Source organism: Pieris napi, chromosome 4 (assembly GCF_905475465.1).
Source record: "Pieris napi chromosome 4, ilPieNapi1.2, whole genome shotgun sequence".
NCBI lineage: Eukaryota > Metazoa > Arthropoda > Insecta > Lepidoptera > Pieridae > Pieris > Pieris napi.
The window spans coordinates 10,922,036-10,941,968 of record NC_062237.1 but is presented as its reverse complement, the minus strand read 5'-3'; the positions used below and the strand labels follow the sequence as shown (position 1 = coordinate 10,941,968).

Here is a 19,933-nt window from a genome sequence, read left to right as displayed (position 1 = left end):
GAACTGTTTTATTAGAAACTGAACAGTTTTATTTTACAATCGCGTGTGTATTTAATTTTAAATACATGTAACATTGTGACCTGTTAAACAAAATAAACCATACTTTATGGTTCTCCTATCGCGAAGTGTTGAAGCATTTACCAATTACTGTGTGTGAAGGGTGCTCCGATATAATTGAATGGATGCTTTATGAACGGTCGATCGACACTTACCTACACATTCATAGGTGCTCATTTCATAGGTAAATTGAGGTGTGAATGTGGAAATTGTTTACAAACAGGTTCTGAAGCTTTTTCATATTAAAACGTGTTTGCCATCGATTTAGAGTTTGCGTATTTAACTAAATAGGTGTTATATTTGCCGGTGTCAATTCTAGGTGTAACAAGATTTTCTTAGTGTTGTCTTTTATTAACATAACTTTTACACATAGAAAAACACTTTTTTACCGGATTGAAGTTATGTATTATTATAAATTTTCAATTATTTTACATAATTTTAAATTTAACCGAGATTTCACGTGCTTTACAGCGTGCGTGGTCACGGTGACTGAAGACAAACGGTGTTGAATGTCAAAAAGTATCACAGCTGTAGAAAAAGTTGTATTATCTGTATTTATTTCCCCGGAGTTGGTATCGACTAAAATCGCTCACGGTGTCCTGTATTTTCGCGGATTGTTTATCTTGAGATTTTAATTTGGATATTATTGGATCCCAGGTGTTTGACAATTTTAGGCCGTCTTCTCTATTGAAATTGGGGTGTTTTTTGATTTCAATGGCTTCGCGTACCACTCTTGGGAAGAATCTTAGAATAGATTTTCTTAATAAAGGAACATTGAAAAATACTCTCAAGCCTGCTTAGAATATTTTTTATTCATTTTATTTTTTGCCAAATACTTTTATAAAAATGACAACACCAAATGTATGTATGTAGCTTCTTTATTTTTTTTTCATTTAATTTAATGTGTTTATTTAATTAGTTTAATCAATCACTCCACTGCTCGAAGCTGCTGGCTAATAGCTGTAGAAGATCCTCCTACACTCCTACACCAACGGAACCCGGTCCTGCCTGTCCTCCAACTAGTCTATTAATATATTTTTATCGTATTGCATACATTCATTACAATGTACGGTACTTTTACAAAGTTTTAATTACCACGTAATAAATTATAATAATAAAAAGCTTCAACGCGTGAACAATAAAAAGCACGAGGCGTTTATCATTAAACCAAGCGAGCATTGCGCACGCGCCGACACAAAAAACATTAATGTTGTGCAAATCAACTTTGCACTTTATAATTGCTATAAGGAAAGATATTATAAAGTTTTAACGCCTATTTAAATAGAAGGGACCAAGGAAAGGAGCAAGAGAAAGAAGGAGAATAGGTGGATATATAGAAACGTTAGCAGCGAATGGAGGAAGAAAGACATGAAATTTGGAAATAGCTGGAGGAGGTCTTTACCCGTGAAGGGGATACGATCAATTGTGCTGATGAAAGTTAGAATATCGAGTAACAAGAAAATAATAATAATGTATATAACAACTATAACTGTATATTTATTATTTATTACATAGAACTTCAGTTTGAAGAACGTTTAGTTGTTGTCATCCCAATCGTGAATAGCGATAATATCGCATATTTTTTACATGGTACGAACATTTAATTTTCGGAATTGCCTAATTACGCGGTAATCTTACAGTTTCAAAACCAACATTAACCAATTACCAATATAATATAAATCCCTTTTTTCCTTAATTATATATTTTAACGTATAAATCATAAGATACTGGAGTAATGGATAAGTATGGAGAGAAAAATAAGAAAATAAATTCCTGACGTTTACTCAATAATTCCAATAATGTGTAATGACCGACAGTAACCGCTGTCTTATCAAAGAAAAGCCGTTTCAACTGTTCTATCCAAGAAATGCGTAGAATTTCTTTTTCTCTAGATGTTATCAATATTTATTAGGCGAGAAAGAAATTATAAAATAGTGTTTCATTATCATAATTTAATTTAGAATTTTATTTAATAGTTTATTGATGCAGAGTATATTTTCTGGCGAAATGCCTTGTATTCTAAACATAATTATACATATAAGAAATAGCCGAGAAATGAATGATATAATGATGTTTACGTTTATTAACACATTTAATTTAGCATTTAAATTAATAGTTTTAATCTAATGTGTTTAATGATTTATTTTATATTTTTCGGCGAAATGCCTTGTATTCTAAACTTCATCTAAATTGAACTACATTTTTCGGTGCTTATTGGACAATATTGCATTTGTAAATACTCAATGCTTCTTTCACAGCTTTCTTCTCTATTCTCGATCAAAATTAAAAAATTATCTCCAGAAAAATAATCTTAATACAATTGAAATTCTACCATTACCACACAGACGCAATAAAATAAAAAAACGGTGAAAGGACTGGCTTCTGAACACACCTTACGCACAGTTCAAGATTCTACTAAGACCAAGTATCTAACACATTCATACACATAATGTGTGTGAGTGTAATGTGTAAAACATTACACTCAATCATTCACACACACACACACACTCGCGCATTTAACGCGTGGCGCATGATGTTAAAAATTAGAAAAGTATTGTTGTAAAGTATATTTAAAAAACAAAATTTTACTTTCAATTTAATGTAATATATATATGGAAGAGCGGGGAACCCTGACACAGGTATTTTTTATTTAAAAGGGTTCCCAAATCTTACGCATATATAATGAAAAACACATTTTTGTTGAAGTTACACTTCTTTAGGCGCGTTAGGGAAAAATTATGAGTGTAAATTTTTACGATGCGCGCGTACACCGTCACAAAAAACCGTAGAAGAAGTTAGCTATAGTAAAAATTTTCTGTTGTTAGTTTTATTTTAGAAAAGATTTTTATCTTGTTACGTTAAAGAAGTATAACTTCTAAGTTCTAACGCGTATATAAGTACATACACGTTTTTTTTTAAATATGCATGAATGCATACGGAAGTAGAAAAACTATAGGTCATGCTAACTGTGTAAGGGTCGCGTGCCCGGCGCGTGCCTCTTAGTCAATTATACACCACCTTCTCATTAGATTGAGTATGGCCAGCGGAGTGAATCGCCTGTCAGGTCAATATAGCGTTTTGTTCTATACAAGCCACAGCTAGTGATTTGCCTCTTTTTACTGCGGAAGTTATACATGAGTACATATTGCAATAATTATTATCGTTTTTAATTATTTAAGTCATTAATATTTAGTCTTTAAAGATGAAGGAAAAAGAGGTTTCAATGCTCTTCTAGTTTAAACTAGTAAATATTTTTTAAAAATACCACTTGTATTTACTGCGGTATATATATATTAGAGCAGTGTTGGCCTAGTGGCTACAAAGTGCTACTCTCATTCCTGAGGTCGTAGGTTAGATCCCCGGCTGCGCTATGGACTTTCTATGTGCGCATTAAACATTCGCTCGAAAGGTGAAGGAAAACATCATGAGGAAACCGACACGTCTTAGACCCAAAAAGGCGACGGCGTGTGTCAGGCACTGGAGGCGGATCATCTACTTGCTAACTATTTAAAAGTGATCATGAATTAGATAGAGAAATCTGAAGCTCAGATCTAAAGAGGTTGTTGCGCCACTGATTTATTATTTTTTTAAATATATTTTTTCTATTTGTATAGAATTTAAAAATTTAAAATGCATTTAAAATTTAAAATAGTGTTAGGCGAGACCAATAAATAAACAGAGATGAACGCTCTTCACAGCAGAGTTTCACTTTTTACTTATTAAAAAAAGTTAACTTGAAAATTGTTAGTTTTGTTTGGTAATTTATATGTTGTTCAGTTTCAAATTTAATGTATAATACATATATTTGTTGCACTGTACGACTACGGCTCGTAGCAATTACTATGAATATAGAAACCGGTCATGATACAAACGGACAGGTGCTTCTGTTTATATATAGGATATGGTTCACCGTGTTTGTGTGTATGATTGTCGGTTGACAGAGTCGTCAGTGCGCGGCGACCCGTTGAAGTAAGTGGCACGCGCACTGCTTCCGTTCAGTCTTCCAAATATAACAACTGGCTTGACATAATAATATAGGGTTCGACGTCTTGATGTCTAGAAAATTGTTCTTAGCGGATGGCACTTATTATGTAAGGAGCAATATGAGCTTATATTGTATAAGGCTATAAGCATGCCGTGTTAAAAAATGTAATTAGAAGTTTTCTGTGTTTCATTATACTTTTGTGTCTGCGTCATTCTAATGAGAAGACTTTATACATATTGCCAAAATGTTTTTAAAAATGACAAAAAAAAATTATAGTGAATTTTTTAAAATTATATTTAAAGTTTAAACACACAAATATGTATTTACAATAACCTTTACCAACAAGGTATAATATTCAAAATATGTAATTAATAATTAATTAATAGTTAAAAAAAAATTAACAAGTTTGGTCCCTGGCAGCATTTCCTCGCACAGCACCAGCTCAGAAGTCAGCGGTGGTACCAGGCGCCAACTTAAATCTTTAACTATAACATACCTTCTATATACTTTGATTAGTTTCACGTGACTAAAGATAGGGTTTAATCATAACCATTAATCGAACAGCAGTCTTAGGGTGCGTACAGACTATGAAACATGTTATATAACTTGTGTTTTATAGCACGTCCACATTATGTAACCTTGTTATTCAACATTATAACATAAAATAATACTCTACACATTAGAATAACAATGCAATATAACAATGTTATATAACCATTTTAAATAACAAAAGAAAAACAAAAAAACGTAGATGCTGGGTTCGTCCTAGCGTACATATCAATAACATGTTATTATAACATGTTTTATAACATTCAGTGTCCACATTATCTGAAACATGTTGTATAACATGTTATGTTATATAGTCTGTACGCACCTTTAGTAAAACTATGTTTATTTTGAATTATTATTAAATGTATAATTTTTGTTTAAAGTCTGTGAAGCCTAAGAAATGTATCAGTGAGGCAAACAAAATGTGTAAAACAAAAGAGGGCGATCTCCGGTACTTTCTGGATTATCAAAAGCAGTTAACCACTTAAGGATATCCAATCAGAAATGCCGATTCGATTCAGTCTGTCACACACGACGTTACACTGACTATTACGGCAATAAGTAATTTTCTAACGAGCAAATCAGCTTTAACTCGTAATTTTCTTTCACCGTTTATTCGAGATGACGCGTACAGCATTATGCTTTCTAAAGGATACGGTCTGACTTTCAACTTTTTATTTTTATATATTAACTAGCTGACCCGGCAAACGTTGTTTTGCCATGTATATTATTTCTAGCAAATATTTTAGTTCAATAAAAATAACTATCTACTATAAAAAAGAATAGGGGTTGATCGTAGAGGGGTGAAAATTAAGAGCTGTATGTATTTTTTATGCTGTATCATAAAAATAATAAAAACAAAAAAATTGTCAAATAATAAATTTTTTTTTTTAGATAGTAGCCGATTCTCAATCTTACTGAATAGGGATAAGAATCGGTCGAGCCGTTTCGGAGGAGTATGGGAACATTGTGACAGGAGAATTTTATATATTAGATATTGCAACGGAAACGCAATATTATGCAGAATACAATTGTGTCTTTCTTTTTTTCGAACTAGCGAACTGTGGAATATACTCCCGGTGGGGATCTTCCCTGAGAGATATGACCTCCAAATATTCAAAATTAGAGTGTACCCCTCAAAGGCCGGCAACGTACCCACTAAAAATGGGTGTTCATGGGCTGCGTCGCTTGATCGAGGTTTCTCGGCAGCGCTCCCAAAGTTGCTCGATGGATATTGTTTGAGATGATTTCTGCACCATTAATATTTTATAAGCAGGATTTTAAGAAGGGACCTTTAGTTGATGTGTACGAGATGATATGCACTAAGCCGCGGTGGTATAATTTATATTTATCAAATTGTAAATTTTATGTATGTACTAATTTTTTTGTGGTTACTCATAAAATCTGAATTAAAATAGAGCGCAGAAATTCTGCGACTAGCGGGCTGGTAGAGATTTACTTTTTCACATATTAACGATATTTTAACACACATAACTTAGAACAGCTGTCAAATCACAAATTCGTAAAATTCCAATAAAGATTTATCGCATACATTGATTTAGACAAGGCAACAATATGCACTTCATCAGTTGTGGACAGTCACAGAACATAGCAATTTACAGTAAGTCAAAAACAAATGAAAACTTTAATTGGGACTAATTTAAATATTCTTACACGGTATATTTGTAATATGTATTATGTTTGTATGTTGTGTGTTATTAGTATAAAATACTTAATTTCGTTTTGATTTCAGTATAAAGTTTGCGTAGACACATATAAAGTCAAAGTTAAAATCATTTATTCACTTATGAACGTCAAAAGAGAAATACATATTAATGCTTCTAGTTTTACATTTACAGCCAGTTCTCAAATCAAGGGCGTAGAACGGAAGAGAAGAACTGGCAATAAACTCTCCGCCACTCTTTTTAATCGCCATGATTTTTGTTTTACACAATGTTTGTAAGGAGCTGCAACCATTATCATTTTACTAACTATTGTTACTATGTATTTACTATCTGAATACGGAATATCCAAGAATCTTCTACGAAAGGACGTTGTACTCTTTATGATAAAAGTTTAAGCTATTATTACTCTACTTAATTTAATTGTATTGAATTTTTTTTAATAGTTTTATTTCCTTCTGTAATATATGAACCTTTTTGTTTGTATAATGTCTTCCATCTTGGCTATAGGTTTAGTATAATTGTTTTTTTTAATTACATATAATATACTTTAGCTGTAGGAGTACCGAAATAATAAATACATTATATATAACTGTTTTAGTCGTAGCATGAACTGTGGCAGGACCGTGAGAAGAAACGTTTGTCCAGTTTTCTCAAGCAATGATTACTGTTTGCAAATTCTCGTTGGACAATAGTTACAGACCGATATGTTTGTGGAAACGATACAAAAGTTTCAATATTCTGTTTAACGTGTACTAAGTAATAGGTTTTAAAACATCTTAAGGAGTGGAGAATTATATCTTCTTATTAAAGTAGATATTTGATGATCTTCGGAGAATTTTTGTAGGTTTTGTCTCCATAGTAACTTATCATTTAAAAAAATCAAATACACTACACGCAATACTCTTCGAGCGTATTAGCTTATCTTGCCAAAGCCGCGCACAAATTATTTAAAGAGGTCTATTAGGTATGAGGGTGTGCAATTGTTTAATCAGTTGTTAAGGTTCGTAACATTAGCGTGTTTAATCAATTCAAAAGGGCATTAAAAATACACATCAGAATGAGCCCATTTGACTAAAATTGGGCTAGCTGATGGCGACGTGTATCTCGTTCGTATATAATAACAAATTTCTCATGTAAATTAAAAATAGCTTTACAAAAGTTATGAGAAATAAAGTTCTTTAAACATTATTTAGAAATTTTTATATCCGTAATAATAATGAGTCGTTCAAAGTTAACGGTTATTTTAGCAATATAATAATAAATTAAAGACTTCGTTAGGTTCCATTAAAAGCTACATAATGTCACTGCAATATGCCTTCCAGTTGTTAACTAATATAATAAGTATATTTAAAATTATAACAATAATAATAAAAAACATGTTCTAACCGATTTCAAACAAAATACGGACTCTAACCTCCCAAGCCTCTAAGCCTTAATTTTTTACTTAAGTTTTAGTAGACAGAGAAGATAAAAAAACGTGTGTGTGTACACGTATGTTATGTACCTACACGCGATAGAAGTTATATGTACTACTTTGACGTAACAAGATAAAAATCTTTTAATCGTTACTACACTCACAGAAAAAACTAAAAATGTTAAATACATAGAAAAAACTAAAATGTTGACTATAGCTAACTTCAGGGTGTCGATTTTTTGTGACGGTGTGCGCGCGCATCGTAAAAATTTACTCTCATAATTTTTACCTAACGCGCCAAAAGAAGTATTACTTCAAAAACCAAAACCAATCAAAATCCATTGTGAAGAATTAAAAAGTTAACTTATCAATACATCCGAGCGTCGTGCGGAAAAATATGAATTGTCTATGGAATTGAGTTGCATTGTCTTGCATACTCTATACTTAGTTTTCAATAAACCTGTTATTGTTTTTGATTACCTGTCGTGGTTTATGCTCCCGTGGCGCGCGCATTCTCCCATAACGCCTCTTTTACTTTGTACTTTTGGGCGGGAAAACGTAACGACATAATGAGCTCATCTTGAACATAATACCCATAAATATGCAAAATTACCATTTTAAAATTTGTATTATGTTATATTTGGCGTAGAACAGAGTTAAATAGGTATGGTCATATTAAGCTTTTTTTTTAATTTATTGTTATTTGCGCTTTTATTATATGTAACGATAGTTTTGACCATAATTTTTCTAACCTATTTCAATGAAAATAAAAACGGTTTTATCAATAGTTAATGGAAGAATAAGAGAATTTTTTATATTTTATAAATAACAAAGTTATTATAAAGCATTAGATATTTATTTTTGATATTATGTATTTATATATATATAATGATATTTACAAAAATAAATATCTAATGCTAAGACGGTAAAAAGTATACATTGTATTTGTTATTCGACTATATGTAATTTTACAGCGTAAACATTGTTATTTTAAGTAATCTTAGGTTTCTTGAGATTAAAATAACCAAACCTAAAAGGTTTGGCCTCAGATCTGTTCCGTGATTTTTTCTCTTAATAGGCAAGTAGCCATCAGACTTTGTACCCTCTGTTAAATAACATAACTCTATATTATGTTTATCGTATATTATACTCAAAACTAAATTAAGATTCCTAACTAATAGTAAATGTTATATGTCAATTACGTAAAAAAATCTTACAATTAATTACTTGCTATCACCGTATTCCAAAACGTCGACGAAGAGTGCTCTGATTGTGTGGATCCTGGAAAATATTCAAAATATCATGAAGTCCTCCCAATGGTTTGGGCACATTTTTGCTTTTCAGATTTTAATCATAATTCTATGCAAGTCCACTGTTAGTGGTTTTTGAACTGTTACTTCGTTAGAAATCGAACCCAAGCTCTCCGTTAGCGATTATAATTTAAATGGTTGTCTCAGTCATAAATTATAATTTATTTGAATAATTAATTTAAAACATATAGTATTTAAAATATTCTTAACCTACAAAGTAATAATAATAATTCAAAATTAATAAAAAGAAATTTAATACAAATGACAAAAGTTTGGTTGTGGCAGTGTACCTTTAATGCTGGCAGCATTTCCTCGCTGTATGATACCTATGTTAGCATAAACTTTATTAACATTGTCAAATATGTAAAATTGTATAATAAATAAATCGGTAAGTTATTTAAGATGAATGTTAGATTGAAATTTTAAAATACATACGATGTCACACTGAGGTATATTAATCGTAAATAAAAATGGAAAAATAAGCAAAGAATGTACAAGGGGCAAGAAACCGACTCTATAATTATTGAAGTCATATTGTCCCCTGACATTTCTTAAACCGTCAACAGCATATTATAGCCTTGTAAATTATAGTGTAGCTTCAGTTATATTGAAACTAGTATATCAATACCTTTATATAATTTAATCCAAGTGTACGCTTCCTGGGTTATCGGGGTGCTTTAGATAATAGAGGATTTTAGTTTTACTCTACATTAACCACTCGCGTACAATAGGATATAAGCGAATTAATTAAATGTTAATTGCTATGTAACGAATGAATTCAATGTAACAGAAGAGAGTGCCTACGTCTGGCTATACTCTCGGGGCGTAACTCCGACGATTTGGAAATTGCCACGCTTATAAAACTAAGAAAGCCTGAATGAGCAAAATGTAATGGCTTTGGCTTGTACATCAATTAATGATTATTTGCCTCTTCACAATTTTAATTTTAATCTGTTACATACTGCTGGTATTGACCATCTTTGCAAAAGCTTAGTGCCTATAATCGGACTAAAGAAGTCCTGTATCGCGAATAGAAAATGTTCAGCATAGAGATAGCTATATACTTGGAATAAACTAAAGTAAATGTATGCTTTATCATTAACATGCTTTTGACCCAAATATATAAAACCTAGGGAAGAACTTAAGGAAGACTTCTACATATACAACGTTATTATAATTTTCTTTTTATACTAATAAATTAGATTTTAAATCTATATTAAATTTTTTGTCAAATGTTGTTTTGTCAAAATCTTGTTGTTAGATGAAAAATATATATATATATATATATATTTTTTTTTAAAGACAATTCACACCAATTGACCTAGTCCCATGCTAAGCTGGTGAAGCTTGTGTTATGGGTACTAGGCAACGGATATACATACATATTATAGATAGATATACATATAAGTAAATATTTAAACACCCAAGACCTAAGAACAACACCAAATGCTCATCACATCGATGTTCGCCTCAGACGGGGATCGAACCCGGGACCCATGGATTCGCAGTCAGGGGTACTCACCACTAGACCAATGAGTCGACGTAACCGTAAACGTCAGTAAAACCGTAGTGTTTTGTTTGAAATGTATTTCTTTTTTAAATTTTAAATAAAAGATATACAGAAATATGCTCTGGTCGGCTTTCATAATAATATGTGTTCATAAAACAAATTATAAAGTGCGTAGAAACTCATCACAATCGACTTTTATGCGCGTAGCGGGAAAATTTCTCCGTAAAAACGGAACGGAAGCACCTATCTCAAGACGCAGAACTCTGTAATTATTGGCCTCGCCGGATACCTAGCAAAAACTAGAACCGACCGTATAAAACAGCCCACCTATAACACTTATTAGATCGCAACAATCTAACCCCTATCGCAGGTAAATTAAGGTTGAATTTCGCGTCAAACACCGTGGTCTAACAAAATAATATGTATTGTACGTAAGAAAGTACGATCTTCCGAATGAGATCGGTTAATAACTGGCACGAGCCAAACATTATATTGAAGAAAAACTTGACCGCGGTCGCGTGCCTCTTGCTATCTTGTAATATTTACTTTTTATGATGCACCGGTATTTTAATAGTAGGAGCAACTGTAGTAACTGTATACAATCATTTGTTAGAAATGTATCACGAGGCGATTTGAATTGTTGAAAATTGTAATTATCGTTGTGTATATAATCACATTTTTATTTTAAACATCTTTATTTTTGTCTTACGTTATTAATAAAAAGGAAACTTTACAATTAATTATTTTCGTGTTTTTATTTTTTGAAGTGAAAACTTCTTTAGCGGCGTTGTACACTGTTTTGGAATGGGTAAAAAATTTTAAACTCGCGTCAGGACTCGTGACCTGATCGAAAATTCGTAAGACGGATGGGGAGTAGACAACTGGCGCGGCGTATTGAATGTAATATAAATTGTCATGTTTGTGTACGATAGCGCAATAAATAAATATTGTATTCTACCACATAAATGATAGTACTTTTATACTGATAATTAAAGCAATTCGTTCAAAATTATTCCCTAACCATTCCAAAATATCAAAAATGCACAACGTTACTATTCAAGTTTTCACTTCTGCCGGCACTCCCGGAGTGCAACCCGTCGTTTTTTTTTTTAAATGTGGCTGTGTAAGTGAGTTGTAATACGTACGGATACGTACGAATAATAGCACGTACAAAATTTAGTCATTAAAACTCTGTTGCGGGCAGATTGATCATCATAATACAGATTTCTCCAATACAAGACAATACACTCACTTTCATTACGTAAAATTTGATATGAACCGCGATTTTTATTGCACAACTTTTTAATTACAAACCCAATTAAGTTGCATCAGTTTTCTTTACTCTACCTTTTTATTAATAACTGTAATTACTTCGGTCAGATACACTTGGGTTATTGTTAAATTAATAGTTAACCAGTTTTCTCTTTTGCTAATGAGAAGATTATTTATACGTATGTTATTAAAAAGATTTCAAGTTTGTTAGCATAGTGGCTGGTCGTGGATTCAACCTATATATTTGTCTATTATCTATGGACTCGTATGTACGCAGTGAATTGCTGATATAGTGAAGAAAAGTCTTTAATACCCGACAATGTGGCTTAGTAATTAACGCAAATACAATCCTTGGTTCGACGCCCGGTGAGGTTCATGTAGGTTGGTCAAGCATAGGTTAGAGTACGGAAATGTAAAAGATCTTAAATCGTAAAGTAAGACTCAAGCAACATTAATATCAATAGCTTGTCAGAGAAAATTGAAAACAGCGAAGGGAGTTAAAAGCTATTACCCCAGCGAGTAGCTCACCGTTTAATCATTTCATGAAATAAATCCATTGACGATTTAAATTACGATATAAGAGATCCGTACTTCATTAATATTTGAAAGTAATGGTGCTTCAAGACGGCAATTTACATGTTCATTTGATTATTTAATTACATCGCGATCCCTTCATTTGTTTAGATGAATGTTTCTGCCGGCTGGATGATTAATGCGACAATCATTATCGCGCACTATCATTAATAACTTTAACGTAGACTTTCCTGATTTTTGATTTTAAAATAACTCTATAATAAATGGTTATACATATAAATATTCAGTTGTTATAAAGGATATGTAATAGTTGGATTTCGACAATTTTTGGCAATGATTAACTGGAAACATATCCAATGGTATAAAGGTCAAAAGTAATATATATTACTTAATCCAACTGATAGACTATATATGGTCATGTTAATTATAAAATGGTAATAAATACAAAATAAAAAAAAATTACTTAATCGTCAAAGGGCGCTAACCAGACGGTCTTTTGCCCTTTTGCGTATCGATTAAAGATAAATATAAGATAACATAATAACAATTGTTATACTACATAATAATTATAAAACAAATTACAAAATGCATTACAGTACTATAAACAAATACTAGATCAATTATGTGGCAACACTTTGAATTTGAACTACATTAACAAACTTAAAAACAAAATTATTTTGTTGTTAGAAATAATATAATTATTTCAGATACTACATTGAATTACGTCGACATTTGCGAAAAAAGGGCACAGAGATTTTATCGCAAATCTCCACCAAATCCATTATAAACAATAAAAATAATGTTGTTGTTAGAAATAATACAATTATTTCAAACACTTTTTAGAAGTTTGAAGAATTTTGTTTTCTTTTTAAACGTTGTTGAATTGGCGACTTTTGCGAAAAAAGGGCACACATATTCTGAGAGCCTCTATCAAATCCCGCCATTTATCTGTGACTGTCATGTTCCGTTGTTTCCTTATTTTGGTTAAGTTGATGTTAGTAATGTATGAAATGAAAAATACTAGGACAGTGTTCCGTTATTCTTATATTCTATAGAAATTCATGATCGCTACGCTTGATTCTAATTACCGTGTGTTGAATCAATTTCAAGTGAGGTGAGGTTGCCCGCTAATGGCTATACCAAGTGATAAATATTCATCGGAGCAAAAACACGAACCGCACGCGCCGAGTTGCATCGCGCTTTCTTCTTTGCGAGCTGTGAAAATTTATTGGATAGGTTATGGTTATTTATTTGAGTATGAATTATATATTTCGGTTGTAAATGATTGTGTATCTTAATAGCTTAGGTTTAAACGTGTTGAAGCTAGTCTGTAAACCAAATAATCTTAATTAAATTAAATTTCATTTCTAATACAGAATCGGGTTGTACTAATATATATTTGAGGTTTTTACCATCACCTAACGATCTTTGTTCCAGATCCGACCGTCAGTTCTAACCAGCTCTAAAATCTGAAATCATATCATAAATAAAAAAATTATACTCAGATTATTCATCATATAATAAATGTTTTTATAAAAAACATAAACGCAGGCGTATTTGGAATTAAATAGGCAATGCAATAGTCGTTTTCGAATAGTATACGCATAGTACGAAGAACGTACTGCCAACGAGCGTTGCTATAAAAAGTATTTATGTACTTTACGATATAATCGAAAAGTTGAAAGTTATGGATCGTAAATATAATACATTAGCGCAAAAACAAATAAAATCAACCTGTTGTCTTTAATAAAGTCCCAAGTTGTTTATTTATAATAATCTAACTATGCGGTTACATTATCAAAGTTTATAAAAAACTGCAGCACTACAAGCCTAGAGGTCTTAACCTCAGATTTCTGCATCTCTTTCGTATTTTTTTTTTGTTTCTGGCAAGCAGGTTATCAGCCTTCTGTACCTGACGCCAATGTATTCTAACAAATAGAAGGAAAAGAGTGAAGAGAGAGACAAACGTGATTCGAACGGCTTCCGGTTTGAGAGACATACGCTTAATTTACTAGTCCAACACTGGTTTCTATCAAAAGTATGGTGTTGAATTTTACTGTAAAAACAATCCAAAAATCACTAAATTAAACAATAGCCTGATGGTATCCCATCATTTGTACCAGTTCTAATATTCCTTTGTGGTATAAATAGAAAAAAACAAAATCATTTATTCATATAGGTAACACAATATACACTTATGAACATCAAAAAAGAAATATATATTAAATGCTTCTAATTTTACATTTACTGCCAGTTCTCAAATCAAGGGCGTAGAACGGAAGAGAAGAACTGGAACTTTCCGCCACTCTTTTTAATCGCCAAGTTTTTTGTTTTACATAATATTTGTCTGCAACCATTACACAATGTTCCACATGACATCTTAAGTAATTAATAGATAGTTAATTAATAATAATAAAATAAATTAAAAACAAATATTTTTCCTCTATCAGCACGCACTTACATTCTCGTGGGAACAACACGCATATATGTGTGGCAAAATCTAGAACTTTTCATTTATATACACATTAATTAATGGTGTTCGTTGGACCCAAAATGTGACTCGGCTTCCACCATTACAGCTTCTACTATTCCTTTCAAAAGCTTTAAAATTAAATCAATTAAACAGTACTAATATAAATTAAAATATCAGTTCTTTCGTAGATCTTCGTTTATTTCTCAGTGCGTTCCCGATTGGTGCAGGTCAGCGTTAGAAAAAGTTAAGAGGCCGCTACGCTTGGGCAGCGAGAGAGATTGGTATTACCATTTACTATGATTTCAATTGCGCTCACTAGGTAGACCTTACGAATATGTAACAAATATGGAACAATAAAAACAAATCGCAAAATATGAAGAAGACGGTTGGACTATTCTGAGTATTTTTTTTTTTATAAGTAGCGCCACTGATTTATTTTTTTTATTTATAAAAAACCTCTTTAGGTCTTGGCCTCAGATTTCTGAATCTGTTTCATGATCATTTTTAAATCTAATAGGCAAGTAGGTGAGCCTCCAGTGCTCCAGTCTAAGACATGTCGGTTTCTTTACGATGTGTTCTTTCACCGTTCGAGCAAATGTTAAATGCGCACATAGAAAGAAAATCCATTGGTGCACAGCTGTGGATCGAACCTACGACCTCAGGTATGAGAGTCGCACGCTGAAGCCACTAGGATAACACTGCTCAATTTTTTTTTTAAATATATTCTGAGGAAGGTGGATGGAGAGAGAAAATTGGAAAAAATGAAAGCGAAAGTTCGCGGGGGCAGCTAGTGAAGAATAAATATAGATACAGGTACATTACGCAGACACACTTTTGTGTCAATTTCATGTATTTACGCCTTCTGCGTATTTCGTTTGTTTGTTATTTCAGCTCAAAACGTCACACTGTTTTATAATTTTAGATTAATACTGTTGTCAGACGCATGCACCGGTTAATCGAGATATATAATTAGTGTTTCTTGTGTTATCATACAGCTTATACAGTTGTAAAATGCTATTAATATAGCAATCAATTAACTCGACAATGTTTTACAGTTTAGCATTTTAAATGCCAACGAACGAACTATCAATGAATATTGAACTCAACGTACGAAAACACGTAATCTATTCAAGTGGCTAGGCGTAGGGGTCGTAACATGAGTGACAAGGACGTCAATACACTATTACTGTACACGAAAATAGGATAGCATGTGCCTCGACGCTCGGGTCAGAAGTCACCCGATATGTCATAACCTGTATGAATGAAATAGCTATATATATTTCGCTGTAAGATAGAGCAGGAACGCGTCGACAATGACGCGAGGGTCAAATGTCAAGTAAGAAGTCGCGGCCTGCGTGAGTGGGACGGTTATATGATTTTTTGGTTAGTTTGTGAGAGACCAAATATCGTAGGTCAAAAGACGAGCGTCTGTAACCCTGACCTCCTGACGCGATCCGTGGGCCGGATTCAGAAATATTTTTATTTTATTTTATTTCTCAAGAAAAATAACTGAATTCGTCTATCTACCAATAATTATTATAAATTATAATACGTTTAGTTCCAGCTTAAATAAACATAAAATTTAATGATAAAGGCTACAAACGAATCAGGAACAACAATCCGATCGTAAACAGTCAAACTGAGCTGTCGATATTGTTACAAGTGGTTACGACAGCTTTATTATATTAAGCAATAGCTCCAGTTTTATATCAATTAATCAAACTGTTTTGAATAATATAAATCTTAAATTACCATAATTTGAACACGGCATTCAATTTCTTGCGTTCTAGTCTTGTATAAAATAGCAGGAAAATTGTGACGTCAGTTAACATTTAAATTTTGATATTTTCAAAAAGTCTTTTAGTTCGGGCTTTTGATAGATTTTTGAAGTTATACTTCTTTAGGCGCATTATGAAAAATTGATGAGAGTGAAATTTTACGATGCGCGCGCACCGTGACACAAAATTAATAGAATGAAGTTGCCCACGGAAGATGCCACGGCATTGGACATAATTTAAAAAAGTATAACTTCAAAAATATAAACATTATTACCATGAACAGGCTAAAATGCTTATTTTCAAACAAATTTGGTCTATTTGGAATATATAATTTGAAACTAACTAACATTAAGCCTAGTCAAGAGCAGAAGTTAGCAATGCTCAAAAATATATATATATACCACTATGTCGACAGCGTTGGACTTCTATAGGCTGAGGACGCGAAGGCTCATTTTGGGACAAGTATATTATTTAAATTAATTGTATTTATATTTTAACTATTAACATTATAATATTCGTACCTTGGGAAGTTTCAAATAACGTGTTGGAATTAAAATTTATTTTGATTCCCACCCTGGATTCCCTGTGGACTAATGAATCGGGACCAAAATAATTAAACTGTTCGCGACAACCGTCTTCAGTTCATTCTTCATGTTATTATTTTGAACGAAATAGTTTTCGGTGGTGAAATAAATTTTAAATCGGTTAAGTGCTATGACAATATAATTATATAATAGTGATGATCACACAATAATTTACGCGTGTTATATACGTCAAACCAATGTGTTGTCAATATGTTTAGCCCGGAGTTTCATTTCTCAAGCAAACTATTGGAATTGCTTACTAAAGGTGAGGAAGTGTTTTAATTTTTATCTGTGTATTTTAAGGCGCGCGACTCGTAACTCTATGGCTGTGTTACAACTAAGTGCGCTGTGCGTGTTGTCTATTATCACTTACTTACAAAGAAAGCTTTATGAAGGAAATATTATCTATAATTCAAAATAAAGATTTGTATTGCAATTTGACATACGAGTCATTGTAGCCATAGACATGTGTCATAGACAGCTATTCATTTATATGAACAAAATAGATGTTGTCTGTGGCCAGCATTGAACCGCCAACTTCATTGTTAATTTGACGATTTGCATTAGGTAACTTCTTTCGATGACAGAAATCTTGTTTCAGAGACTTAAATAATAGAGTATGGAAACTATTCATACAAAATCTTTGTGTATAAGTGGCGTAATCTATATTTCCGGATCGATAACATTTAATTTATAACAAAAAGATTGGCGGTTTATTTTTATTTTCGTACGTTTGACAACTGGCAGTAAATCTAAAAACATTTAAAGAATTTTTTATCACGTTTCTAGTAATGAAGTTTTATGCAACAATGTACCAAACAATAAAACCATACTTTTCATAAGTTAAAACTCAATTTTTTTATCAATTCAACCTAAGACTTCCTCGGCTATCTAAAGGTTATCCTTTAACATGACCTTTGGCATATCTCGCATAGGGTCAAAGGAACAGTGATAGGTTATATTTGATAGGCATCGCTGTTTTTAATTCTTAAAATTAGGTACCTAATTGAGAATTTACTAAATGTGTAATATAGTACCATCATTGTTACACAGTGATAGTTAAACATGGATGACATTCGACATTTACCCTGGTTGACAGTCACAAAATAATGTCATTAATGACATAAGCCGTTTATTGGCGTAAAACAAATAAAAAAAAAAATAATGCATTAGTACATGGATTATGGGATTATATTATTAACTTGTTTGTTTGTTTTTTTTTATGGCTCTGGCACGATTTGTGCATAAGCCAGCGTCAAGTATAGGATTTTTTATAATTCGAGCTTGTCTTTAGAAATTCGACCGTGTCCTCCATGTACGGTTTAGGCACTCGCCCGGTACCGCACAACCCTCCCAAAGGCCGAGAACAAATTTAAATAATTTTAAACTTGCCCTCGAACCGGGAATCGAACCCGGTACCCCTCACCTAGCTGCCACTTAATAAGACCGCTAAGGCTATGAGGCCCCTAACGTGTTTGTTTCTTGACTTTACATTTTCCAATATTAATTATAAATAATGTGATTCAGATCGAATGCCTTTTTTTTAAATTTATTAATATAGGATTCTTTTATTGCAGGAAACGCAAATCGGGATTTCCCTTTAACAACAACTAACGGTAAGTTCATACTTAATTTTTTGTACTATTTTTTTACTTTCCTAGTAAGAAAAAAAATCTAGAAATATATATATAAGTCGGAAGCCAACATTAAAGGTTTTTATTTTATATTGCCATACATTCAAAGTTGTGACATCACCATAGAATATCCAACAATAAGCGATAATGAAAGTCAGATAATATCTATTCCCAGATTGCGTAAGGATATGCGACCATAAACAATGCTTATCTGGACTAAATCGATCCAAAATTAATACTTACAATCCCCAGTAAAAACGTACATAAATTTCCCTCTAACGGTAGTAACGTAATCAGGTTTTATCTAGAGATATCGCAAATCGAGCAAACAAAACAATAACGGTTCTGGCGAATTGACCATTGGTCTGCTCCTACGTATAATGCCGTAACTACAATTTTGTAATCTGTGTATTTATTATCTGTATTATTTATTATATATTGTAACTAAGGCAATACATGTATCATTTAGGTACTTTCCCACTTGCTTAGAGAGAAAAGGTTTACTCTTAATGTAATAATTAAATATTTTTGGCGTGACATCTAATAAATTGATGAACGCCGGCTGTAAGGACGAAAAAGCATGACTCATTGTCCCGTTACGCTCATTGTACGCTTGCGCCGCATCTATCTCTCTTCCACTCGAAGACTTAAGTATGAAATCATTTCATCAATGTTTTGTGTTGACGTTGTCACATTAAGCTGTCGTCCGTAAACCGACTTTACAGATAACCTTTTTTTTTGTTCGGAAATACTTCCGTGGGCAGTTGGTTCCTCAAAGCGCTCAGTTGTAGAAGGACGAACGATAAGGGTGCAATTTCGGTTTCTGCCTCGACATCCGATGGTGATACTCAGCTGCAGGAAAATCTAAACAACTCCTTCGAACACTCTCCATGGTAAATGCGGTAGAAGATACACAGAGACCCCACATCTGTATGAAAAGCCAAGAGATCCGCTCGTTTTTGCCTCATTCTGTGTCATTTAATACTTCAAAAACATGAAAGTAATAATTATCAATTTTTATCATTTCTCACATTTGACACACACATAAAAAATATCCAATTTTTTCAAATATTCATACAAAAAATATATGCTACGCCGTAGCATACATCATACAAAATTTAGTTACACCATTATTCACGGGGAATGTG

General features: G+C 32.4%; 1 protein-coding gene across 2 annotated transcripts in view; it reads left to right on the top strand.

Moving 5' to 3' along the window:
- The window catches only part of LOC125048742 (polyhomeotic-like protein 3), a 223,046-nt gene that overhangs the window by 26,405 nt on the left and 176,708 nt on the right, over positions 1–19,933 (top strand). Inside the window, exons 1-2 of one of the 2 annotated variants that reach the window (XM_047647592.1) lie at positions 17,263–17,416; positions 18,729–18,767. In XM_047647592.1, coding sequence (XP_047503548.1) covers positions 17,362–17,416; positions 18,729–18,767 — 94 coding nt within the window. In that variant the 5' untranslated portion in view covers positions 17,263–17,361. Of the gene's footprint in view, positions 1–17,262; positions 17,417–18,728; positions 18,768–19,933 lie in introns of those variants that run through there. The other variant, XM_047647590.1, reaches the window with a different exon arrangement.